Here is a 24,745-nt window from a genome sequence, read left to right on the forward strand (position 1 = left end):
AATATTTGGATTTCAGGATCGTCGTCGACCTCCTAGACCTCATATCGTGCCTATTATTTCGATTATCCCCCCTACTGTGTGGGTGAAGCTCAACACTGACGGTCTTTTTTCAATATTCTTCGTCCATTATGGTGTGGGCGGCATCATTCATGGTCATGATGCCGAGATCATATTGGCGTTCAATGATTGTTGCGATGCCACACTAGCTTGCTTACTGAGCTTATCGCTCTGGATCGCGGTTTTCACCACATCACTCTCCTGGAGTACAATTCGCTTGGGTTTGGAACATAAATTATTACGTACTATTATCTAGTGTATTATTTTATTTTATTTTATTTTTTTGTTATGAAGGAACATGCAGCCAACCATATAGGTGCATTGGGTAAATCTACACTCTCATATAATAGCTTGCAAACTATACGAGAGATGTAAACCACACTAGGCTAATAACCATGTGGGACAAGCTCGACCTAACGACCGTTGGTAAGGGAATTTAAACCTGAGTCAATTAACACATGCTCACTTGCTCCAACCGCTAGGTTATTCTTTGCGGGACATTATCTAGTGTATTGTTGTTTTACCAAAGTGGTGATGAATAGTATTTATGTTACCAAAATCGTTAGCAAACCTATATAATATCGTAACAAATTTTAAACAATTTTATTATTTTATTTTAGGGCGAATGACAAAAAGGTCAATCACATGTATCTTAAATGCACATTGGTCCACAAAAAAAAAAAACAGTTTTTCAATTAAACTCATCTTTACCAACCCTCATTAGGAGAGTTGGTACCTAACCTTTACCAATAGGGTAATAATCTAGGGTTCGGGTCCCCCTCTCCTACTTCCCCTTGTAATGGACTTGAATTTACTCAAAAAAAAAAATAATAAACTCATCCCCATGTCTTTAGTCTAAAATATCCTCCATAATATAATTCTTATCAAGTCCATCCATTATGCTCTAACTTCCTTAATATTACACATTGACCCCGAATTTAAACAAATATATCACATTAACCCTTAAAATAATAATTTTTTGAAATTTTTTTTTCCATAAAAAAATAATTTCTGAAATTTTTTTTTTTCTGCCAGATTCCGGCGTTGACCGCCGGATACCGCCGGTCTCCGGTGTTGACTTTTTTTTTCTGAATTTTTTTTCCGGTCGATCAACCACCATTGACCGCCGGTCTCCGGCGTTGACTTTTTTTTCGAATTTTTTTTTTCTTAGAAAAAAATATTTTGATTAATATTACTGTTTGGGACAGTAATATTATGTATATTATTTTTCCGAACAATAATATTATTAATATTACTGTGTAAGACAGTTAAATTACTGTTGGAGATAGTAATTTAGCAGTTAAGACAGTAATATTAATTAAAATAATTTTTTTTAAGAAAAAAAAAAAAGTCAATTGACAGTTAAATTACTGTCTCCGACAGTTAAATAATTGCTGGAGACAGTAATTTAACATCCAAGACAGTAATATTAATAAATAATATTTTTTTTAACAATACAAAAGTCAATTAACAGTTAATTACTGTCTCCGACAGTTAAATAACTGTTGGAGACAGTAATTTAGCAAGGAATACAATAATATTAATTAAAATATTAAAAAAAATGTCAATTAACAGTTAAATTACTGTCTCCGATAGTTAAGTAACTGCTGGAGACAGTAATTTAGCAGCCAAGACAGTAATATTAATTAAAATATTTTTGACGAAAAAAAAAACAAAAGTCAATTAACAGTTAAATTACTGTCTCCGACAGTTAAATAACTGTATGAGACAGTAATTTAGTAGCCAAGACAGTATTAGTAATTAAATTTATTTTTTTGAAATAAGACAAAATTATAGGAAAAAAAAAAAAAAGGCAACGCCGGAGACCCGACGGTTGACGTACCGGATAAAAATTTCAAAAAATAAAGTTTTCAAAAAAAAAAAAGTCAACGACGGGTCTCCGGCGGTCAACGGCGGCTGACCGGCGGTCTCTGGTGGTGGCGGGTCAAAATAGGGGTCAAAATTAAAATCAGGGTTAAAATTGGTTAATTGATGAAATTGGGGTGTAAATCATGAAATTTGAGTTGAATTGGGTTTCAATGAATTAGGGGTAATTTTGGTATATATAAAAGGGTTTTCCTTATTTGCAAATAAATTTGAATGAGCTAGATTTATTTTAAAGACAAAAAAATTGACTGTCCGTCTTTTAATTAAGTGCCCTTGTCATGGACCTATTTGCCATTGTCCTTTATTTTATTAATAATTTAATACATATCGGTAGCTAGTGGATCAAATTTTCTTTTATTTTTTCCTCATTGAATTTTAAACAATTGTAGTTTAAAATTGACGAATATAATCCTTCTGCAGTCCATCACAATACAAACAAAACATTTTATGTGGGTCTCTAACTACAACTCTTGTGTAATAATAAAAGACCAAAACCCCAAGCATCAATGCATTGAGCAATTGAATCCATTGCCAATTTGGAAGCCTGCAATCTAATGGATCAAACTTATAAAAGAGCCTCTGTCGTATTTGAGTCCGACTGTTTAAACTCAATCTCCTTCGTCTAGGATCTTAACTGCATTGTCGACTGGAATGTACGTATCAAGGTCTTAATTGATGGTATTCGTATATTATGCGCGTTATGGCCGAAGTAGAAGTTTAAGTTTGTCAATGGAAATTAAACTCAAATTTTGCAGCTCGTAATCTTGTTATTGTGATGGTGGTAAACCGCTTGTCGACTGATTTATTTGATGTTTCATTTTGTATCCGCCCCATCTGGATAAGCTTCATATTTAATTTTTTTTTCAATAAGAAAAGTCTTAAGAAAATAGGAAATTTATCTCTAATTCTTATCGATAGGTCCAAACCAAAATTAGCTTTACCTAGAAGTCCATACATATATGTTTTGGACTAAATTACATATAACCCTTTTAGTACACCTATTTTTCTAATTTAAAAAAGGCTCCTTCGACCCTACACCCGCTGATAAACACCCGGTGATAAACACCCGGTGGGTCTTCTGCTGCCACGTGTCCCTTTTTTTTTTTTTTTCTAAAACCCCTAAAAGTAAACCCTAGCGGGGAATATATTATAAAATACAAAAAAGAGATACGTAGCAGCAGAAGACCTACCCGGTGTTTATCACCGGGTGTAGGGTCGAACAAATCTTTAAAAAAGCCCAATTTTGTAATACCATGAATTAATCTCATCTACGAAATAAAACAAAATGTATAAATAAGTAACTCAACATTCAAATTAAAATTGTATCTAAATAGGAAAAACAAAAGGAGAACATTAACTCAAGGACTTTAACCTATTTATGGTTTGGTTTATTAGAGGAATACTCAACTTTTCATAATAGCATTATATTCATTTTAAGTTGTCACAATATGGTTAGTTGTAAAGGGAGTGAGTGCTCATTTGATTGACTGCAAATTCATTTGTAACACTTTCAAAATCAGGCCCGTTGCATACGGTTAGTCTGATATGATTTACATATTTTGTTTTATTCAGAGGTTATTAGCACGAGGCGATAATTGATCCAATATAATTAAGAAAAAAAAAAAGTTGAAATTCCATGAATTGTAGCTGTCACTAATCCTCTCTATAATTGAATCTGTGGGACTTGTTAAACAATCCCTTTAAACATGGAGGGAGGTAGCCTATTTAATATTTATTCAATTATTTGTTCACAAAATACAAAATAAGGAAGTTCACACTTGACATTATACAATATAGTATTTATTTCCGACCATCTTATAGTTTTCTATCTTTGAGCAATTAAATATGTGAAAAAATTATAATCCAGCATTTAAAAATTGACCAATTGATGAGATGTGACATAATAACACTGACCAATTCAATAACTATATTATATTATTTTATACTATATACATATATATATAATAAATAAAATAAGAAGTGATGGACCCTACAAAAAATTAAATATCTAATCGAAAAAATAATTACATAATTTTATTGTTACAAAAAAAAAAAAAAAAAAAAAAAATTGAATTGGATTGCACGTCCTTAATAAATTAATCTCTTATGCCAATCTGTCAACGTGACTGCTTCCATATTTAATTCATATATAGTCTCATAAAAAATAAAAATTCCACCACCTTCCCCATTTCCACACCAACTCTCTCCGGCAACCACTAAATCTCTCTTCTTTCCGGCAACCTCATATATACATACACATATGCATACAACAAAAGTTCACATGATGAAAAAGTTCCTTTACACACACACACACATATAAAATATTTATTTATATATACATGTAATTTTGTTTTCCAATATATTGTGAGATATAAAAGAAAAAAAAATGGAGAGTAGATTTGATCATGTACACGAGGAGGAATCCACAACTCCGCCGGAAAACACGGCCGATTCTCCACTTTCCGGTGACGAGCCGGCCGATCAAGAAACATACGCTCCTTTGGCCAAGAAAAGGTTTTTTTTTTTTTATTATTAATTTCTTGCAAATTCAATTCTCTAGTTAATTAATTTGATAATTTCCGTTCCTTTTTTTGATTATTTGCAAGAAATTGATAATTTAGTTTGTAATTGTTGAAGTAAAAGAGGTGCACACAAGAAAGTAGTGACGGTGCCGATAGGCGATGCCGACGGATTCCGGAGTAGAGGAGAGGTTTATCCGCCGCCGGATTCTTGGTCGTGGCGGAAGTACGGCCAAAAGCCTATCAAGGGATCGCCTTACCCAAGGTAAACAATTTTTTTTTTAAATGTGTTCATATGTATATATTAATTAATTATTACTAATAAAAATCATATATATATATATATAAGTTAGAAATTGAAATGGAGGTGTAGGATGAAATTAAACTTGGTTGTTTTCATTAAATTTTTGTTTCTTTGTAGTTGCCGCCGTGGGGGGTGGTGGAGGAAGTAGGTGGTGGTGGTGGTTCTTGAGTAATAATTTTATGAAAAAAAAGAAAAAAAAAACAAGTATTTAGAGATTAGATTATTAGAGGCGGCTATGGGACTATGGGGCCAAAATTTATATTCATTGAATATAATGTATTGAATATGGGGCTGGTGGTTGAAATTTTCAAATACATCTTCGGATCGTCCTCACGCGCTTTCTCATTGGTTTGTTTCCCACGCTTTTGGGGAATGTAATTTATATAGGATATTGTATGAGCAATTTTTTTTTTTTTAAATTCAAAATATTTTCCAAATATAAAAAAATAGGGACGGGGAGGGATTTTAACTATAGACATTTTACTCTTCGATTTGTTCGACCCTACACCCGGTGATAAACACATGGTGGGTCTTCTGCTGCCACGTGTCTCTTTTTTGTATTTTATAATATATTCACCGCTAGGGTTTACCTTTAGGGGTTTTAGAAAAATAAAAAAAGGGACACGTGGCAGCAGAAGACCCACCCGGTTTTTATCACCAGGTGTAGGGTCGAAGTAGCCTTACTCTCCCTGTAAAGATTAGGTACAAACTCTCGTACGAAGGGTTGGTTGCGTAATTTTGTAATGATCGCAAGTTTCTTTGCAAATAAAATCTTGCCGACAACTGCGGCGGCATTTGATGGCAAAGGGGTTTTGTAGAGCATACATCTGGTGAAATAAACTATGTAGTTTTACACCATTGATCTACACATAATAACAGATACATTCATGCGTATGTGTGCTTACTGGGTAGTTATTTATATAGATCTACAGTTTAAAATCACATAGTGTATTTCACTTGGTGTAGGATCTAGTAAGTCACGGGGCTGGGGAGAGAAATGAGAGGCATGATAGATGTTAAAAAATGAAAAGATGTATGATTATTTGAAAAAAGTTAGATTAGTATATAAGATTATTAATATTTAATAGATTCCTAAAAACAACAAAAGAGGAACTTGTGCCAATTATATATATATATATATATATATATATATATATATATATATATATATATATATATATATATATATATATATATATATATATATATATATATATATATATATATATATATAACACATGTTTTGCAATTAGCTCATTTTGGATCACCCATCAAGCATATGACCTATTGCAATGTGTCTAAGTTCTATATTGCCTAGGATGGTAAAATTCATATTTCAACTACATTTAAGAAGAGTGTTAAACGGTGTCGTTTTATACAACTTTTATTGATATTAATTGGCTTATAAGACAAGACAGTAATTTGTACTGTATGTCTGCATGATTTCATAATTATTGGTCATATTTATTCTAATTAGTTTGTTTATTGCATCATGTGATTGTGGTTGCAGGGGATATTATCGGTGTAGCAGCTCGAAAGGTTGCCCGGCTAGAAAACAAGTCGAGCGGAGCCGCCTCGACCCCACCACACTCCTTATCACCTACTCTTGTGAACACAACCACCCTCTCCCCACCACCACCAAGAACCACCACCACCACCACTCGTTGGCGGCAGTGGCGGCCGCCAAGTCCACTTCCCGTTCCTCATCCACCACCACCACCACCACTATTGATCCTCCGGCCAACTTCCCTCCGGAGGAATGTGCGGCCTTCGCCAACCAGCCGGACATCGAGCCGGCGGACAATGGCTTCGTCGAGCTGGCCGGTGAGTTCGGCTGGTTGTGCGACGTGGGGTCCACGATGATGGACGGTACTACGCTCGTGGGGCCAACATGGGCCCACGGTGACCATGCGGAAGTGTTGATGCCGATTGGGGAAGAGGACAAGGTCTTGTTTGGTGATCTCGGGGACTTGCCGGAGTACTCCGTGGTTTTCCGGCGGTGCAGGTCGGAGACACCTTGTTGCGGCGGCACGGGATAAGGCCCGGATTGTCGAATATAAAATTAATAAAGATACAAAAAGTGAATATAACATTAATAAAGATTTAATTTAACGTTGGTGCATGCAATAGATGTGCTTTGGGATTCATACAATAGTGAAGAACTTGAGTTGCACGAGTTCTTGTCCATCTCATCATTTCTTTAATTTTTTTCTTTCTTTTTCTTCTTTTTTGTTTTTCCACTGTAAAGATTCGGGGACGAATGATTTTCTATTATAATTTTCTTTAATGAGGATAGTTACTGGTTCCCCAATTCCCTGACTAAATAGATTCCAGGTGCAAGGTGCTTACCGACAGGCAACCTTGTCTTGACGGCTTGATCGAAACTCGATCAGCCAAAAACCTTAAATCCGTGGAGTATCGAAACTACTTACTTAAACTTGGACTAATGTTCGAATCGATAAACGCTCATCCAAACTGAACTAGTCTAATAGTCGAACCAAACTCAAAACACAATCTCTCAATACAATACGAAATCATACTAACTAAATTCGAACAACACCTCATTCAATTTCTCGCATACATGCATAGTAAAACGCGCATGCATAATCGACAGAAAACTCACTTGCAAACAACGCATAATTAGTCATATAGAAAATCATGAAGTCCGAAAGACACATGATAATATGTACACAAAAAAAAAACACTATGCAAAAGTAATTAATTAACCTGGTTTTTTTTTTTTTTAATTTCTCCCTAACTGGACGAACAACACCCGAATTTCTTCCAAGTAGATGCATCATCTCTAATGTTAATAGTTTCTCCAACAGACGGAACCGAAGAAGCAGTAGCAACTTCATCGGCAGCTTCGACAGCCTTTCTGCTAACAATCATATGAATATGAGAAAGGACTTCACTAAACGCATTCGCCACATTCGTTGCTTCCAAAGCAGAAGTCTCCATGAAGTATAAAGATTCCCTCTCGGCTAATTCTTTACCATCTTCAGTCGAAACAGCCAAAAGATGCCTAAGATCCGATTTGTTGCCGATTAGCATTACCACGATATTTGGGTCCGTGTGGTCTCTCAATTCTTTAAGCCATCTTATTACATTCTCGAAAGTCGAGCGACGTGTCACATCGTATACAAGCAATGCCCCTACTGCTCCTCTGTAGTAAGCACTAGTAATCGCACGATATCTGTCGAACAAATAGTATACTTATAAAATCACAATTTATATCAAAAACTAATTATTGATTAAATGAGTGATTGTATTTACAGGATGTGTAGTATTAGTAAAATATAAATAAACTTTCAGCAAAAAATATAGTAATATCCCTAATTTACCCCTCTATCAAATAAACCCTAAACCCTCAATTCATAACTGGTTGGTGTTTTTACTCTATCCCCCAAATGAATTATGCTTTTCTTGTAACTATGGAAATAATCAGAATATGCCCATTCATGGCTAGATCTGGAGGGTATATTTTGTATTTTTACTAAGGAAGTGGGGGTAAAATGGACTTTTCACAGCATCCCACCTCCTACGAGATATGCAACTTCCAGCAGATGTAGCCAAAAAAAAAAAAAAAATCAGAATCCAACAATGAGAAGTCTACCGGCGCACTTCATTAACGAAGAAACAAGTCTTTATTCAAGAATAGAGATGGAAGTAGTTATCAAGTCCCCGCACCATTGGAAAGTGATCCTAAATCCTATTAGCATATTGTATCAAGAAACAAAATCGAGGAAAAAAAGGCAAACCATCAAGATTTCAAGTCCTCTCCCTTCCGTTTTTCCCATTGCATGGTAAATGCCTCGAATTTCAAATAATACAAATATTTACATATGTGATATTAGCAAGCTTTGCGCTCACAAAGAAAAACTATAAGAAAATTGAGATTAGAGGATTGAAGGAAATAGAGGTCAATGAAATCCAAATAAACAAGTTTCATGTTAGAATATCAGCGGAGCCGAACTTAGATGTACCAAAGGAGCTGAAATATGTGTGTGTGTGTGTGTGTGTGTGTGTGTGTCACATAATAAACATACATAAATGTAACATGTTTGCATAAATAAATTTGTTATTCATATATACTAAACTAGCATGTCATAAAAGCCTGAAGACAAAACAAAAAAATCAAGTTAGGCCTCGTTTGATTGCCAAGATAAAATCAAATATTCTAATGAAACCCATTCGTATTGTCGGGCGTTGGAGGATCCAATTAAAAACATGCCTAAAAGGCGAGATAAGGCATGATAACATAATATTTGCACAGGTCAACCCGACAAGTTACTGTGGGATACCATCCATCAAACAAAGTCGCAGCATTATTTAGTTAATCATGGCTAATCTCCCAAACCAAACCAAACCAAACAAGACCTTAGAAAGGTCGCATTCACCGTCAAGAAATATTGACTCACCAGGTAAACATAAAAAAAAAAAAAAATCCCAACGATGACGTCATATTCCAGAAGACACTCAGACAATCCCTAATTTAGGGGATATCTTCTACCCTAAAAGCAATCTTCACACACTAACACACACACATAGAGATCAGCATACACTATATCAAATCTTAATCGGAAAAAAGAAAAGGGGGGTTGACCTCTCTTGACCGGCGGTGTCCCAAATCTGAGCTTTGATGATTTTACCGTCGATATCGAGGCTCCTGGTGGCGAACTCAACGCCTATGGTGGACTTTGACTCTAGATTGAATTCATTTTTGGTGAACCTAGATAGTAGATTCGATTTTCCGACACCGGAATCTCCTATTAACACGAGCTTGAACAGATAATCATACTCATCTTCGCCGCCAGCCCTGTATCCAGCCATCGATAAAACGGCGTCGTTTTGTGATGGTGGACTCTTTCGAAGGAAAGTTTATAGTGGAGGAGTTTCTGGAGACTGCTGTCGGGGTTTTTTTTTGGTGTTAAAGGCCCCTGTATTTTTAAGAAGTTGCATATTAGTCCCTAAGACTCTTGAGTTGGCTCATTAGATTAACTCAATAATGTTTCGTTTAGTTGCCAAGATAAAATTAAAAAATAATTTAATGAGACCTAGTTATATTATTGAACACTCGATGAACTCATAAAAAACACGTTTAGAAAATAAGATAAATTATGATAATATAATATTTGCATATGGACCTGACTAGTGTTTAGGGATACCAAACATCAAATAAAGTTCAATTATATAGTTAATTATGTTTATGGCTAACTTCCCCAATCAAACGAGGTCTAATTAGACTTTGCTGATGTTTGGTAAATTTAATAATTTTCTAGGGGGTTTTTGGCACTTTGCACTCTTAAATTGCAAAATTGGCAGATTGCACTATTTAAACATAAATTGTTTGGCACTTTGCACCCCAAATCACTTTCGGCTTAGAAAACTTACCTGCAATCAGCTGGGAACCTGGAAGATGGGCAAATTCATAATTTTTTTATTATCTATCATCTTCCCCCCATTCTTAATCATCGTTCCACCATTTTTATCTTTCGTCCCTTCAATCAAAAAATTCTAAAATCTTTTTAGCCATTTCTTTCAATGGTAAAATTGGTATAAAGTATAAACACTAAACAATAATAGTAAATCACTTCTTTTTTTATCTTTTGAGTATGAAAAATAATGTAACTGAAAATTTTAGGTCGAGCCCCAATTTTTTTTTTAATAGTCAAATGACAAAATAAGGCTACTGAGAAGTTTATTTGGTGGTAGAAAGGTGGTGCCTATTAGTTTCATGATGGGAAGATTTTTGTGCTCCAATTTAATAGTTTGGATCTGCAAAGTTATTAAAAAAAAATACTGTTACCATGGAATAAAACTTGATTCTGAAGGTGTGTTATCGGACTCTTGTCTATATATTCCGACCATTCTTTAATTTTAGTTCAAAATTTACATATTATGGCAAATAGAAACGGCTAAGAAGAATTTATGATTTTTTTATTAATAGGACGAAATATAAAAATGGTGGAACGATGATTAAGAATTGGGGAAAAATGATTGATAATTAGAGAATTATGAATTTGCTCATATTTCTGATTTTCAACAAGTTGCAGGTAATTTTTCTAAGTCAAAAGTGATTTAGGGTGCAAAGTACCAAACATTTTATGTTTAAAGGGTGCAATCTGCCAATTTTACAATTTAAGGGTGCAAAGTGTTAAAAGAGTGTAATTCAAAGGTGTAAAGTGCCAAAACCCTTTGCATCAACACAAAAATACTATTTTAGCATCCATTTTAGAAAGATTAGTTAGGGTGCGTTTGGCTAAGCTTATTTTAAACAGCTGATAAGTTCTTACGTCTGATAAGATGTTTTAAGAGCTGATAAGCTGTTACATCTTATTTTTAGGATTAATTTTTAGAGTGTTTGGATAATGAACTTATTTCCTATTTTTACTCATTATAAGATCTTAAATATAAAGGTGGGGTAGATGTACTTTTTTAAAAAGATCTTATCTGCTCTCCAACAGCTTATTTTAAAAAAAATAAGATCTTTTTTTGAAAAAATTATCAAACACTTTGGAAGAGCTTATAAGCTGTTGAACATCTTATAAGCTCATTTTAACATCTTATAAGCTTAGCCAAACACCCTCTTATTTGATCTTCCCTGATCCAATGAAATCAGAGTAAACAACATAAAACCCCTATTCCCTTTGTGTTATAGAAAACCTGTATCAAATATTGTTGTGTTAATTTTATTGCGTATCTTCCACGAAATCTTCTATTTCGTTAACCGGTAACACCATTAACTATTAAGGGGTTATATGATAGTTTTGGGTTATATGATAGTTTTTCGTTACATAAGGAGGTTTGATGAATGTTTCTACTATAAAAATTGAATTTATGCAAAAATAAACTATTTATTTAAAACATGAATTATTTTTCAAATTCAGTTAAGTGCATTTATTCAAGCCTTCAAAGTCGAATTTTCAAAATTATTTATATTAATATTTATATCAAAAGTAAATTCAAATTTTCATATTTCTTTTATTCTTTTTGCATATAATACACCGAAGCTAAATTATATAAATTTGTAACAGTGTTAATAGTATAAATATATATATTTTTGAAAGATTTTTTTTTTAAATATTGGTAAATAAAAAATTTAACCAAACTTGAAAATTTTCATAATTTTATTTAGTTTTAATTTTGATGCAATTTATTTTTGTAAAAAAGTAGAATCAAATTAGAAAAACAATTTTATTTATAAAAAAATAATAAATAAATAAATAATGGAAACGGCAAAAAGAAAAAGTCATCCTTATTAGTTATTACCATTAGTCCTTAGAGCCTTTTTGCTAAGCTTATAAACTCCTAAAAACATGTGTAAGATGTTAAATAATTTATAAGCTGTTTAAAAATATTTGGTAAAAAAATTAGAAAAGATTTATTTCTTCCAAAAATAAGCTGTTAGAGAGCTTATAAGATGTTTTTAAAAAAGTACCTCCATCCCAACTTTTTTTCTTTAAGATTTTATTTGATTATTTACTAAAACACTCAAATTACCATCAAATAATTTATTTTATTACATGAATACTAATAACATTTATATTTTATCAAAACAACGTATTCTTGTAATCAAGATTAATTATTAGTTAAAGTACAATTATCATAATAATTTAAAAAAAAAATTTATGCTCTATTTACATTTTATATGTATATAAAACACAGAAATATTCTTATTATCTCAATAATAAATTATACTTTTTTTATCTATAAAACAAAATTACATTTCTTTTACAACATTTATTTTATATTAATATATCATTCTTATATTAATATTTTTATTTGAATAATTAATTTGTAAAATATTATAATAATATTTTATGAACAAAAGTATTTGAGTCAAATAAGTTTAACAGTTATAATGGCATCATGTACTTTTTTGTAATTATAGCGATAGACCTTTTATTTTCAAATACATGAACAACTTATAAAACTAAAAGTAACTTATAAGCTAAATATCCAAACACCTTAAAAAATAATTTTTAAAATAAGATCTAACAGCTTATCAGCTCCTAAAACATCTTATCAGATGTAGGAGCTTATAAGATGTTTTAAATAAGCTTAGCCAAACAGGCCGGTTCAATTGAGTAAATATGTTGGACTTAAATTTATACACGGCCATGGGCCGGTTCACTTCGGTTCGCGGTTCACTTTTTTCGGAACCGGAACCGGCCCGTACTACACACGGTTCGGCGGGCCGGGCCAGCCCGTCGATTCACTCCGGTTCCAGGCCTATCCATGCCGGTTCGGGGTCGCCCCGGAAATATATATATATATATATATATATATATATATATATATATATATATATATATATATATATATATATATATATATATATATATATATATATATATATATATATATATATATATATATATATATTGAAAATACTTGATGGATAAATAAATTAAAATAATTACTTTTAAATAGAAAAAATAAAAGGATTTGAACTTAATTTTATAGGAAAAAAATGGGGTTTGAGGATATTTATAGGAAAAAATGAGGGGGGGAGGAGAGGGGGGAATTCAAAAAAGAGCAAATAACGGCCGGTTCACTGGGCCAGTTCACCAGACTGTTTCAGCTTTTTTTCTTTTTTTTTTTTAACTCCGGGTGAACCGCCGGGATGAGCCGGTGGTTCACGGTTCACCTATTTCTAGAACCAAGACCGTCCCGAGGTACACGGGCCGGTCCGGTTTGTCAACGGACCGATTCTGGCTGAAAACCGGCCCATGGGCGTGTCTACTGAAATTGAAAAAACAATTCGAATTTAAATAACTTGTTTTATGTTTTTTTTTTTTTTTTTGATAAATCCCTTAAATAAAATATGCACTAAACCCCCTTGTGTAACTAAAACCTTGCATGGGATCCCCTCAATGGTTATGGTGTCAATTGTTAACGGCATAGAGAATTTCATGTAAGATAAACCAAAATAGGGAGATTCTACGAAATAAAAATAACACGTGAGAGTTCCGTACTGGTTTTCTATAACATCGACAGGTTGAAGTTGTTTACCTAATGATACAATTGGGTTTTCATTAGAATTTTAGGAAAATGACATTTTTTTGTGAGTAAATTCAAGTTCAATATTAGGGGAGAGGGACTTGAACCCTAGATATTTACCCTATTCGTAAAGGCTAGGTACCAATTCTCCTAATGAGTGTTGGTAAAAAAATAACATGAAAGTTCTTGACACATTAACATTCAGTTTTTGTGCTATGCAAAAGAAAACCCACCACTTAATTACAGATTCAATTATGATAAACGAGTCTGATTTTCACGATAAAATTATCTCATAACCCTTTAAATACACTCAATTCATGACTTAAAACCTTAATTTAATCCCAATTTCACCAATTATCAATTTTGATCGTAAACTACTGTTAATCACTATTAATCGTCTGTCGACAATGTATATTTTTACATTTAATCATATCTTTTAATTGGAGCTTTTAATATATTTTATTGATAATTGGTGCTTAAAGTTTTGATTTATTGTGTTTCAGGCACAAATTGAAGAATTGAATAAGTTGAGGGTCAAAATTACAATTTAGAAGGAAAGGTGGACAAAATTGGAGAAGTCAAACATCCAAGAAGGAAAGACTACGCACTAAAGAAACTTCCAAAAGTTTAAAGAAAACTGTCTTTTCCACAAATGTTCCGACCTTATAAAAAGCCATATCGAGCACATAATTAAGAGTCCTCAGTTTTATGCAAATTCGAGAGCAAAGAAGCAATAACGAAGATTTTGAAGATTCAAGCATAGTTTTTATCTTCCATGACTTAGTTTTATTTAGCTTTTAATTTAATCATGAGTAGCTAAACACTTCATTTCTAGAATTTTATTTTGAACCCTATGTGGGACTTATGAACCATTTTCCATGATTTTATGCAAGTTTTAATTCCGGATTATTTCTTCTACTTGTTTTATTAAGTGCATGAAACTGGCCACTTTATTTGCTTTTCTGTTATTGTTAATCCATGAATCGGAAGATCGGGTTAATAATTAGAACTTGGGTAGAAGAGCTTTTGTGGTATCAACATAGGAATATAGTTAATCTCTTAGGTAGGTATTATTGAGATATGTGCTTCATGTTGTGTTTTAGATTTAATTGCGTAGGAATACAATAATTGAATCTAGAATATTAGAATCGTAATACACGCGGAAGCGTGTTATGATTAATTTAGCATCTCAGGTTAGTAATCATATTTTATAACTTGCATAATTGAAGGAATTGAGGAATTAATAATCACATAGGGGAAAGAATAAAATCATAGGCCTGTTTACCTTGATAAATCTTTGTGTTTAATTTCCTTCTTGTTTTTGGGTGTTTAAATTGTTTTTAAATTATTTTAGTTTTATTTTAATTTAATTAGTCAACTTTCGATTGTGTAGGGTGTGCTTGATAATATATAATTGGTAGAAGTTAGCAACTAGGATTAGATAATTAAATATTCTTTGTATAATCGATATTTGAACTTAAAAATCCATATTTTAACCATAATTTCATCAATTCTCCAATTTTAACCGTTGTCCGCTGCCAACCGGTCTTTCCTAACAATGTTGTTGTATTTACCGGTCAATACAAACATTAATTATTTTAAGTTTTTTTTTTCTTTTTGGGGTAGTCATGTTGTGGCCAACATAAAAATAAAGTTATTATGTTGTGGTTATTAGTAAAATAATGCAAATTCTTTTGTTTGCATTTGGCAAAGTCATAGGTAGTTTATTGCTTGCAATTCAATAATGCAAATTCTGTTGATTTTTTTTTTCTTCTGTTTGCTGTTTGCATTTGGCGGACTCATATGTAGTTTTTTGCTTGCAATTCAATAATGCAAATTATGAAGAAAAAAAAAATCACTTTGTTGTTTGCATTTGGCGAAATCATAGGTATTTTGTTGTTTGCGATTCAATAATACAAATATTTGGCGCGGTGACGGTGGCGTTTTTAAAGTATGAGTTTATACAATAAATAATATTTTTTTTAAGAATTAATTTATTTTTTTAGTTAATATTTGGAAGATAGATGTTTGATAGTTTGTTTTGATAGCAAGATTTTTGGCGAATTTAATTTTATTTGACTAATTGTATTTTTGCCACAATCTTATTATTAATTTATTAAAATATGGAGATTTTGACTTGAATCTATACACATAAATTATAATATAGAGGGGTCTATAGCAAATTGCCCCACGAATAAATATTGATGCATAACAAAAAAATGTTGCCTGCCAAAAAAAAAAACGAACAATGGCGGTTGTCATAAAAATAGGGTCAAAATTGGGGTGAAATTAGTATTAAATCAGAATTTAATGGATGAAATTGAAGTACATTTGAATTTGAGGGGTATTTTTATCATTGAGAATTTTGTTTATCATTTTGGTAAAGAAAATTTGGTCCGAACCGTTTTACAAATAAGTACATTCATAAAAGGGGTAATGGCAAATAGGCCCATGACAAGGGCACTTAATTAAAATAGGGACATCCAATTTTTTTGTCTTTCAAATAAATCCACCCCATTCAAACTTATTTGCAAATAACGAAAATCCCTTTATATATACCAAAATTACCTCCAATTCATTGAAACCCAATTCAACTCCAATTTCATGATTTACACCACAATTTAGCTCAATTTCATCAATTAACCAATTTTAACCCAAATTTCAATTTTGACCCCAATTTTAACCCTAATTCGTATCAATTCCACCCATTATAATCTAACTTCTTTAATATTACACATTGACCCCGGATTTTAACAAATATATCACATTAACCCCCAAAACTTTTTTTTTCGGAAAATAATTTTTTTTCTGAAATATTTTTTTTCCGGCCAGATTCCGGCGTTGACCGCCGGAGACCGCCGGTCTCCGGCGTTGACTTTTTTTTTTTTTTTTCTTAAAAAAAATATTTTAATTAATTTTACTGTCTTGGCTGCTAAATTACTGTCTCCGGCAGCTATTTAACTGTCGGAGACAGTAATTTAACTGTTAATTGACTTTTTTATTCTTAAAAAAAATATTTTTAATTAATATTACTGTATTCGTTGCTAAATTACTGTCTCCAACAGTTATTTAACTGTCGGAGACAGTAATTTAACTGTTAATTGACTTTTTTATTCTTAAAAAAAATATTTTTTATTTAATATTACTGTATTCGTTGCTAAATTACTGTCTCCAGCAGTTATTTAACTGTCGAAGACAGTAATTTAACTGTTAATTGACTTTTTTATTCTTAAAAAAAATATTTTTAATTAATATTACTGTATTCGTTGCTAAATTATGTCTCCGGCAGTTATTTAACTGTCGGAGACAGTAACTTAACTGTTAATTGACTTTTTTATTCTTAAAAAAAATATTTTTAATTAATATTACTGTATTCGTTGCTAAATTACTGTCTCCAACAGTTATTTAACTGTCGGAGACAGTAACTTAACTATTAATTGACTTTTTTTTTTGTTTTCCCTTAAAAAAAATTTATTTTAATTAATATTACTGTCTTGGATGTTAAATTACTGTCTCCAACAGTAATTTAACTGTCTTAGACAATAATATTAATAATATTACTGTTCGGAAAAATAATATTCATAATATTACTGTCCCAAACAGTAATATTACTGTTTGAGACAGTAATTTAGTAGTCAAGACAGTAATATTAATTAAAATATTTTTTTTCTAAGAAAAAACAATTTAAAAAAAAAAAAAAAAAGTCAACGCCGGAGACCGGCGGTCAACGGTGGTTGACCGGCCGGAAAAAAAAATCAGGAAAAAAAATTTCAAAAAAAAAAAAAAAAAAAAAAAAAAAGTTCAACGCCGGAGACCGGCGGTCTCCGGCGGTCAACGCCGGAATCTGGCCGGAAAAAAAACAGTTCAGAAAAAAAATTATTTTCTGAAAAAAAAAAGTTTTGGGGGTTAATGTGATATATTTGTTTAAATCCGGGGTCAATGTGTAATATTAAGGAAGTTAGAGCATAATGGGTGGAATTGTTAAGAATTATATTATTGAGGGTATTTTAGACTAAAGACATGGAGATGGGCTTAATTGAGAGACTGTTTTTTTTATGGACTAAAATGCATTTAAGTCCCATGTGATGGGCCTTTTTGCCATTTGCCCTTCATAAAATTTACACCAGTAAATATATTTTATGAAAATCTAGAGGATACGTACAATGATAATTTTAGATATCAGAAGTCAATGGAAAATGGATTAGCTCACTTGTATAATGCTTGCTTAATAAGGACACTGGAAACGAAAAAGGAAGCAAATGGCTGACCACAAACTGAATGCCAAAGGTATTCAGCCTAATAACACAATCACCAAGAACAACAACTAAATCAATGCTTGCTTGTTTAAATCGCATATAAGAATTTGTTGTTACAGCCGCATTCTTGCTATGTAGTTTCCCAACATTTATATGCTTGCAGTACACATAGTAACGAGTGTATATGTGTGATAAGTGATGGTTAAACATGTAGGATAGACAATTGAGATGGGCCTAACTGAAGTCCGACGGCTCTGTTGCGATCTGGGTTTTGAGCAAAAAGCACATTGTGACAACCCCAGATCGCGATACGACATTGTTGGATCACAATCTGGGTCTGGAGCAGAAAGCCTACAATGACAAACCCCAGATTGCGATACGCATACCCTGTATCGCGATCTGGGTCTTCTTGGCCACTTAAAAATAGCTTGAATAATCCGTTTCGCTTTAAAATGGCTAAGACTCTGCAAAAATAGCTAACAAAACCTAAAAGTAGAAATAAAACAAGAAACGCATAATATATACAAATAAAGACGAAAACTCGGACGAACGAAGACCAAAACTAGAAGATTCGATAAGTAAAAATCGAGCAAAACAAACACTTATCACTCGGCCAGTTGTATTTAAGACGCACCTAATTTTTAGTGAGTCGGGTCGAGTTTGAGCTATTTTATTTAACCCGATTCATTTATGAGTCAAGTTTGAGGCTACTATAACTCAACCGAAATAAGGCCCAGCTAATTAAGTTAATAATTAATAAATTGTATATTTTATATTTTAATGATGTGGCTCAAGATCTGGAAAAGAGTTAGAAGTACATCTGGAATTACTTCTATTTCTTTTATGTTTTTCACTTTGAAGATCGTGATTCATTTTTGATAATATAATTACCTAGGCTCTGATTGGTTCATGGATTTTGAAATTTGGAAAATGAAAACGCAAAGAAAAAGAAAATCAAGTAATTTTGAAATCCCATTTATGTTTGGTTACAACGAAAAAAAAGTTGAAAATGATTTCTTTGAAAATCACTTTCTTTAGTTTTGTTTGGCAACATAGACAAATCACTCCAAAAAAATGTATTCTGAGATTTTTTTTTTATGAAACACTAAAATGTATTCTCGTACGAGGTTCTGAGCAAGTGGGGCGAGTTCTCCGGCGGGTTTATGACGATATTCACCACGTTGGAATTGCCGACGGCGGCGGGTGCGGCGGAGCTTAACCAGGTCTGGTCCAGATGAAAGATTGAGCGGTTTATGGCGGCGAAGGAGAGGTTAGTGGCGGCGGAGGAGAGGTTAATGGCGGCGGCCGAGAGAAGAGTTGGCAGCGGAGGAGAGGTTCCGGTGGTGGTGGTGGTGGAGGTGGAGATGGAAACGGAGATGGTGGCAATAGTGCGGCGGCGGTTGGCCGACGAAGATGTTGTGAATGACAGAGGAAGAATTGAAAATATAGTGGGTAGGTGGAGAATAATCATCCCCGATCTATTTTCCCACTTTTCCTCACTTTTTTTGAGGAAAAAGTTTTTTCCTTATTTTAGGTTAAAAATGTTTTCCATTTTTCCCCCAAATTACTTTACCTGCTAATTTACATTTTAACCAAACAAGAAAATTGGATTACTTTGACTTTTCACAATTTTACTTACCATTTTCCACAAACCAATCAGAGCCCTAAGGATTGAACATTTGCGAAGTTAAACTGCATTTGTTTCAAGATGGTTTCCATATTATTTTGCGACTATGTTTCTTTTATTTAATTATGCTCTTCATGAATATTTTAGATTTTGCTCTTCGCTCTTTTTCTTTCGAACACGTTGGGCTGCAATGTTTAAAGTATGTAATTTATATATTTTATAAACCCGAAGCCCCAAAAAAATACATGAACTGTTCGAGCCTATAGTAATAATACCCGATGATATATGAGCATGATCCTATAATAATGAGGCGCGACGGTATGTGAGCTTGAGCCAACAAAAGAAAAATACAACACTATAGTTTAGAATTTTATAGAACTACAATGGAATTAGTCACCAAGTTATAGAGATTTGAGGGGAAATTTCTACAAGTCTTCTTATTGTACTTATCTTTTGGAATGTACCTAAAATATTCATACAGTGCTCTAGAGAGCTACTCACAAACAAATGATTAAATGAATTCACATAATCCATTAAGGCAGTTGAGTAGTATACATATGAGAATAATTTTATTTGCAAATCAACCGATCAATTTGTACACAAATAGAAAAGTTCATACAATTTAAGTTATTGATGATGTTGAAAATGGAAAAATGGATAAAGGAAAAAAGCAAAAAGCAACACATAAATAATAATACATACACTTTCTTACTAACCAATAAAGAAAATAACATATCCATGTTAACATTTATATATCAGAACTCCATTGATGGAGAAATCGGAGCAAAGAGAAGGAAACGAAATCAGAGGGAGAGAGAGAAAGATGCAACGGTAATATATTCTATTAAAAAATTAAATTGTGATATTTACAGATTAAACAGCTTTATATATTAGCTGCAATATAAAAGTGTGTTTACTAATAGACACGTGTTCACCTAAAACACGTTTTTAACTAAAAATATTTACAACTTATATATATTCTAATATCCCCCTCAAGATGGAACATATAGATTTTTGAGTTCCATCTTGGCCAACAGATGAGAAAAAACAGGGAAGGGAAGTGCTTTTGTGAAAACATCTGCGATTTGATCTCTGCTAGGAACGGGCATTAAACGGATGAGTCCTGTTTTAACGAATTGACGAGTGAAATGGCAATCTATTTCAATATGTTTCGTGCGTTCGTGAAACACTGGATTTGTGGCAATATGTACAGCAGCAAGGTTGTCGCAAAAGAGGAGTAAAGTTTGGCGAGGAAGACCAAAATCTGCAAGCAATTGAGCGATCCAAACGAGTTCGCTGGAGACCACAGCAAGCGCTCGATACTCGGCCTCAGCTGAAGACCGGGAAACAGTTGGTTGCTTCTTGGACTTCCAAGAAATGAGAGAGTTGCCCAAAAAAATGCAAAAACCAGATGTTGATTTGCGAGTATCAGTGCAAGACCCCCAATCAGCATCACTGAAAGCTTTCAATGTTAAAGGCGAAGAAGAAGAGTAGAACAGACCCTGTCCGGGAGCGGCTTTAATGTAACGGAGCAAATGGTGTGTAGCTTGCAAATGTGGTTGCCGAGGGCGAGAGACAAACTGACTTAACTTGTGGACTGCGTAGGTGATGTCTGGTCTAGTGATAGTGAGGTAAAGAAGCCTTCCAATCAAGGTTCGATAAATAGTGGGATCAGGAAGTATGTCACCATCTTCTTGATTGAGTTGAAGCTTAGGATCCATGGGGAGCTCAATTTGTACACAAATAGAAAAGTTCATACAATTTAAGTTATTGATGATGTTGAAAATGGAAAAATGGATAAAGGAAAAAAGCAAAAAGCAACACATAAATAATAATACATACACTTTCTTACTAACCAATAAAGAAAATAACATATTAGAAAGATACCTCAAGTTTGGCATTGGGAAAATAGTAGTCATTAACCAAATTTATTTGTTTTTCTTTTCATTCTCATTACCCAGCAAATTAACCGGTCTAAGAAAAATCTGATATTGACAAAGTAAACAAATTTGTCAAAATTCATGAAAATACCGCCAACTTTTTTTTACCGATATAGCCAAGCGAAACCGAGTCAAAAAGTCCGAACTTCCATGTAAACAAGATTAAAAACACCTTAAAATTAAGAACCAAAGACTCAATTAAAATAAGTTTATCTAGATCCTAAAAGAAAATTATCACAGATGCTCTTAATAATTTTATCATTACTAAGAGGTTTCCCAATGGCTGTGAGTTTGTCATGTATCTCCTTGAACTAGCGTATGTACTCGTCAGGTGAGAGTGTCCCTTTCGATAGGGTATGTAAACCATTTTTCAGTTGAGTTTCCTTTTCTTCGGTGTCGGGCAACAATTGCTCTTGGACTGATTTTCAAATGGGGTAGACTATACCCACCAAAAACCAAAACCATACTAACAACATCTTCTTTCATATTCCCAAGAAGCCAAGACATGAGTAGACCATCATTGATTATCTATATATTAAAATTTGGATTCTTGATTTTCTTTCGGTCGGAATCAACACTATCAGTTGTTGGTTTTTTGCAATGGGTAATGTGGTGCTCGATTTCGAGGCTCCGAATCAATAGGAGGTTTGAGATTTCCAAACAAGAAAATTTATAATACATAATTTAGTGAAGATTAAGCTAGAACATTGTTGAAATAACCAAATGGATAGTTTTGGTTTTTCGAAGGAAGATATTAAAAGATAATGTTACCGACACCAAAATGAAATTTAAGAATAAGAATAGGGAGAGGAAATCAAATTCTTATTTTTTGTTTTTTGATTTTCGGTGATGATTCAATATCCATATAGTGATACATTTATATACAATTCACCATCCATATAGTGATACATTTATATACAATTCGAACCAATAGTTTCCTACAGTATTGGAATCAATTTACAACGGCACCTTCCTTGTATATTATTGAGTATTGCAATGGTTTTACAATTTTCCTTGTATACTCTTGTGTAGGGTTGAGCATGAGTCGGTTTTATCGGCATCCGATCTACTTTTGATCCACTTCTTTAGGCCGATAATTTTATTGTCGGGCCGATAATTATAACCGACTCATACATAAATGGGCTGGTCGGTAATTTTCAATTTACTCAAAAATCGGTCGGTCAAGTAATATCGGCCAACCGACTTTAAAAAAAAATACTATAAATATTTAATTGTAATTTTTTTTAATGTTAAAATAATATATAAAAGAAGTAAAAACGCAAAAACTCAAAACACAAATTTATAAACCTCGTCGTACTATTTCTAGTTTATAATTCTTATTTCATATTCTTCATTATATATTTACTTATTGTAGAAGTTTAATAAATAAAAGATTATAATTTTAAAGTTAAGATTTTACAACATAAGTTTTCCCAAAATTTTGAATATCTTTTGAAAAAAAAATTTAAAACATTTTTTACTGTAAAAAAAATTAAAAACAATAAATAGATGGCCGATAATACCAACCAACCACATCCATTGTTTACCCTAGAGGTGTGCGCGGGCCATAAACCGGTGGATTCTATCAAAACCCGCCCTCGTCCCGTCAAACAACGGTTCTTGATTTTGAAAAACCAAACTTGTGGATTTTCAACGAGTTTACGATAGGCGGGTCCATGGCGGGTTTGTAGTACGACCCAATCTTTACGGGTTGAAACCCGTTATCGTCTAAACCATTTTTTTTATATAAATTATAAGTTTTACGAGAGAATAATTAGAAACTAAAAAGAATAACCTAAAATTTTAAATTGAAACCAAACATAATAATGTAAATATCAAGAAATTAATATAAAACTAAAAATAACTAATTCAGAACTTAAAGACAAAATTTAAATAAATAAATACAGCATTTTCAAGCATAACCAACGCTATTCAGCTCCATTCAACACCATTTTCTTTCCCTTTTTTTTTTCTGCCGTGTGTTGACCGTTGTATACATGGGCGGAGCTTATATGGGCCGGGGGGCGCTGTTGGGCCCCCAGAATTCTTTTATCTTTTTACTACTAATATATATATATATATATATATATATATATATATATATATATATATATATATATAATACTAATGCTTATTAATATTGAATGAATATAATTAGTAATTGGTTGGTATATTATCTACTATTATATATTAATTTTTTTATTTACAAATATTTATATATGGACATTAAAAAATAAATCATTATTTCCACCTTTTAAGGTGGTTAACTTTCTATTATAATTTATCCTATAAAATATTTTTAACAATATCAATCCCTAATCTCTATTAAAGCTTATGATAAAAAAATAATATAACATAAAAAAAAAAGTATTTTTATCTTTCTTCTCAAAGTTTAAAGTTTTCAATCAATCGAATTTCTATGCATTTCAAGATTTTATTTTTTTAAAACACTTTTACTTATTCAACTAAATGTATACTATATTACAATTTATTTTACATAAGTTTATGAATATTGTTTTGACAACAGTATCTATTACGCATTACTTATTTGTGTTGGTTTTTTTCATAAATATCCCTAAAAAAATTCGTGGGCATTGCCCCTGAACCCTCGCCATATTATTATTAACTCTCTAAAGTTTTCGGCCCCCCCTACCAAAAAATCCTGGTTCCGCCCCTGGTTGTATATATATGTTTTTTTTCCTACATTTTCCTAGAGATTTTCATAATCTTTATAGCTATTTCTTCCACAATTATTTTTTAGTTTATTTATGTATTTGATACACTAGAGATACTTTATTTATTCATTAATATTATTAATTTATTATACTATATAGTATAATAAATTAATAATATTAATGTAAACAAAACGACGTCGTTTTGTATGGTGGGGCGTGACGGGTTTCACGGGTATTAAAAAAAATTGAACCCGTCTTAGGCCCAAACGCTCGGTTCTTCACCATTTAATTAGGACCCAATCCTATAAATGGATCTATCCGTCTGATCCCAACGGGGCGGTTTTTCACGGGTTTGACGGGTGTAGCGGGTTGATAGGTCCGACTTGCTCACCCCTAGTTTACCCGACAATGTCGGTTGCCAACCATTACCCGACCCATAATGATCGGGCCGGTAATAGTTTTTAGGGCAAATTA

General features: G+C 32.6%; 2 protein-coding genes across 2 annotated transcripts; one reads left to right on the forward strand and one right to left on the reverse strand.

Annotated features, from left to right (window-relative positions):
• The first annotated feature begins 4,066 nt into the window (after positions 1–4,066).
• Positions 4,067–7,078, forward strand: LOC105958087 (putative WRKY transcription factor 69). Its single transcript, XM_012982089.2, has 3 exons — positions 4,067–4,458; positions 4,582–4,728; positions 6,278–7,078. Exons 1-3 carry the CDS (start codon positions 4,331–4,333, stop codon positions 6,804–6,806), a joined length of 804 nt encoding a protein of 267 aa, XP_012837543.1. The 5' UTR covers positions 4,067–4,330; the 3' UTR covers positions 6,807–7,078.
• Positions 7,079–7,390: 312 nt separating this feature from the next.
• On the reverse strand, positions 7,391–9,684 carry LOC105958088 (ras-related protein YPT3). Its single transcript, XM_012982090.2, has 2 exons — positions 9,374–9,684; positions 7,391–7,963 (listed from the first exon to the last, which is right to left on the reverse strand). The coding sequence occupies exons 1-2, from the start codon at positions 9,598–9,600 to the stop codon at positions 7,522–7,524; spliced, it is 669 nt and encodes a 222-aa protein (XP_012837544.1). The 5' UTR covers positions 9,601–9,684; the 3' UTR covers positions 7,391–7,521.
• Between the last annotated feature and the right edge of the window lie 15,061 nt (positions 9,685–24,745).

Source organism: Erythranthe guttata, chromosome 13 (genome assembly GCF_056151865.1).
Source record: "Erythranthe guttata isolate IM_541 chromosome 13, IM_541, whole genome shotgun sequence".
Lineage (NCBI taxonomy): Eukaryota > Viridiplantae > Streptophyta > Magnoliopsida > Lamiales > Phrymaceae > Erythranthe > Erythranthe guttata.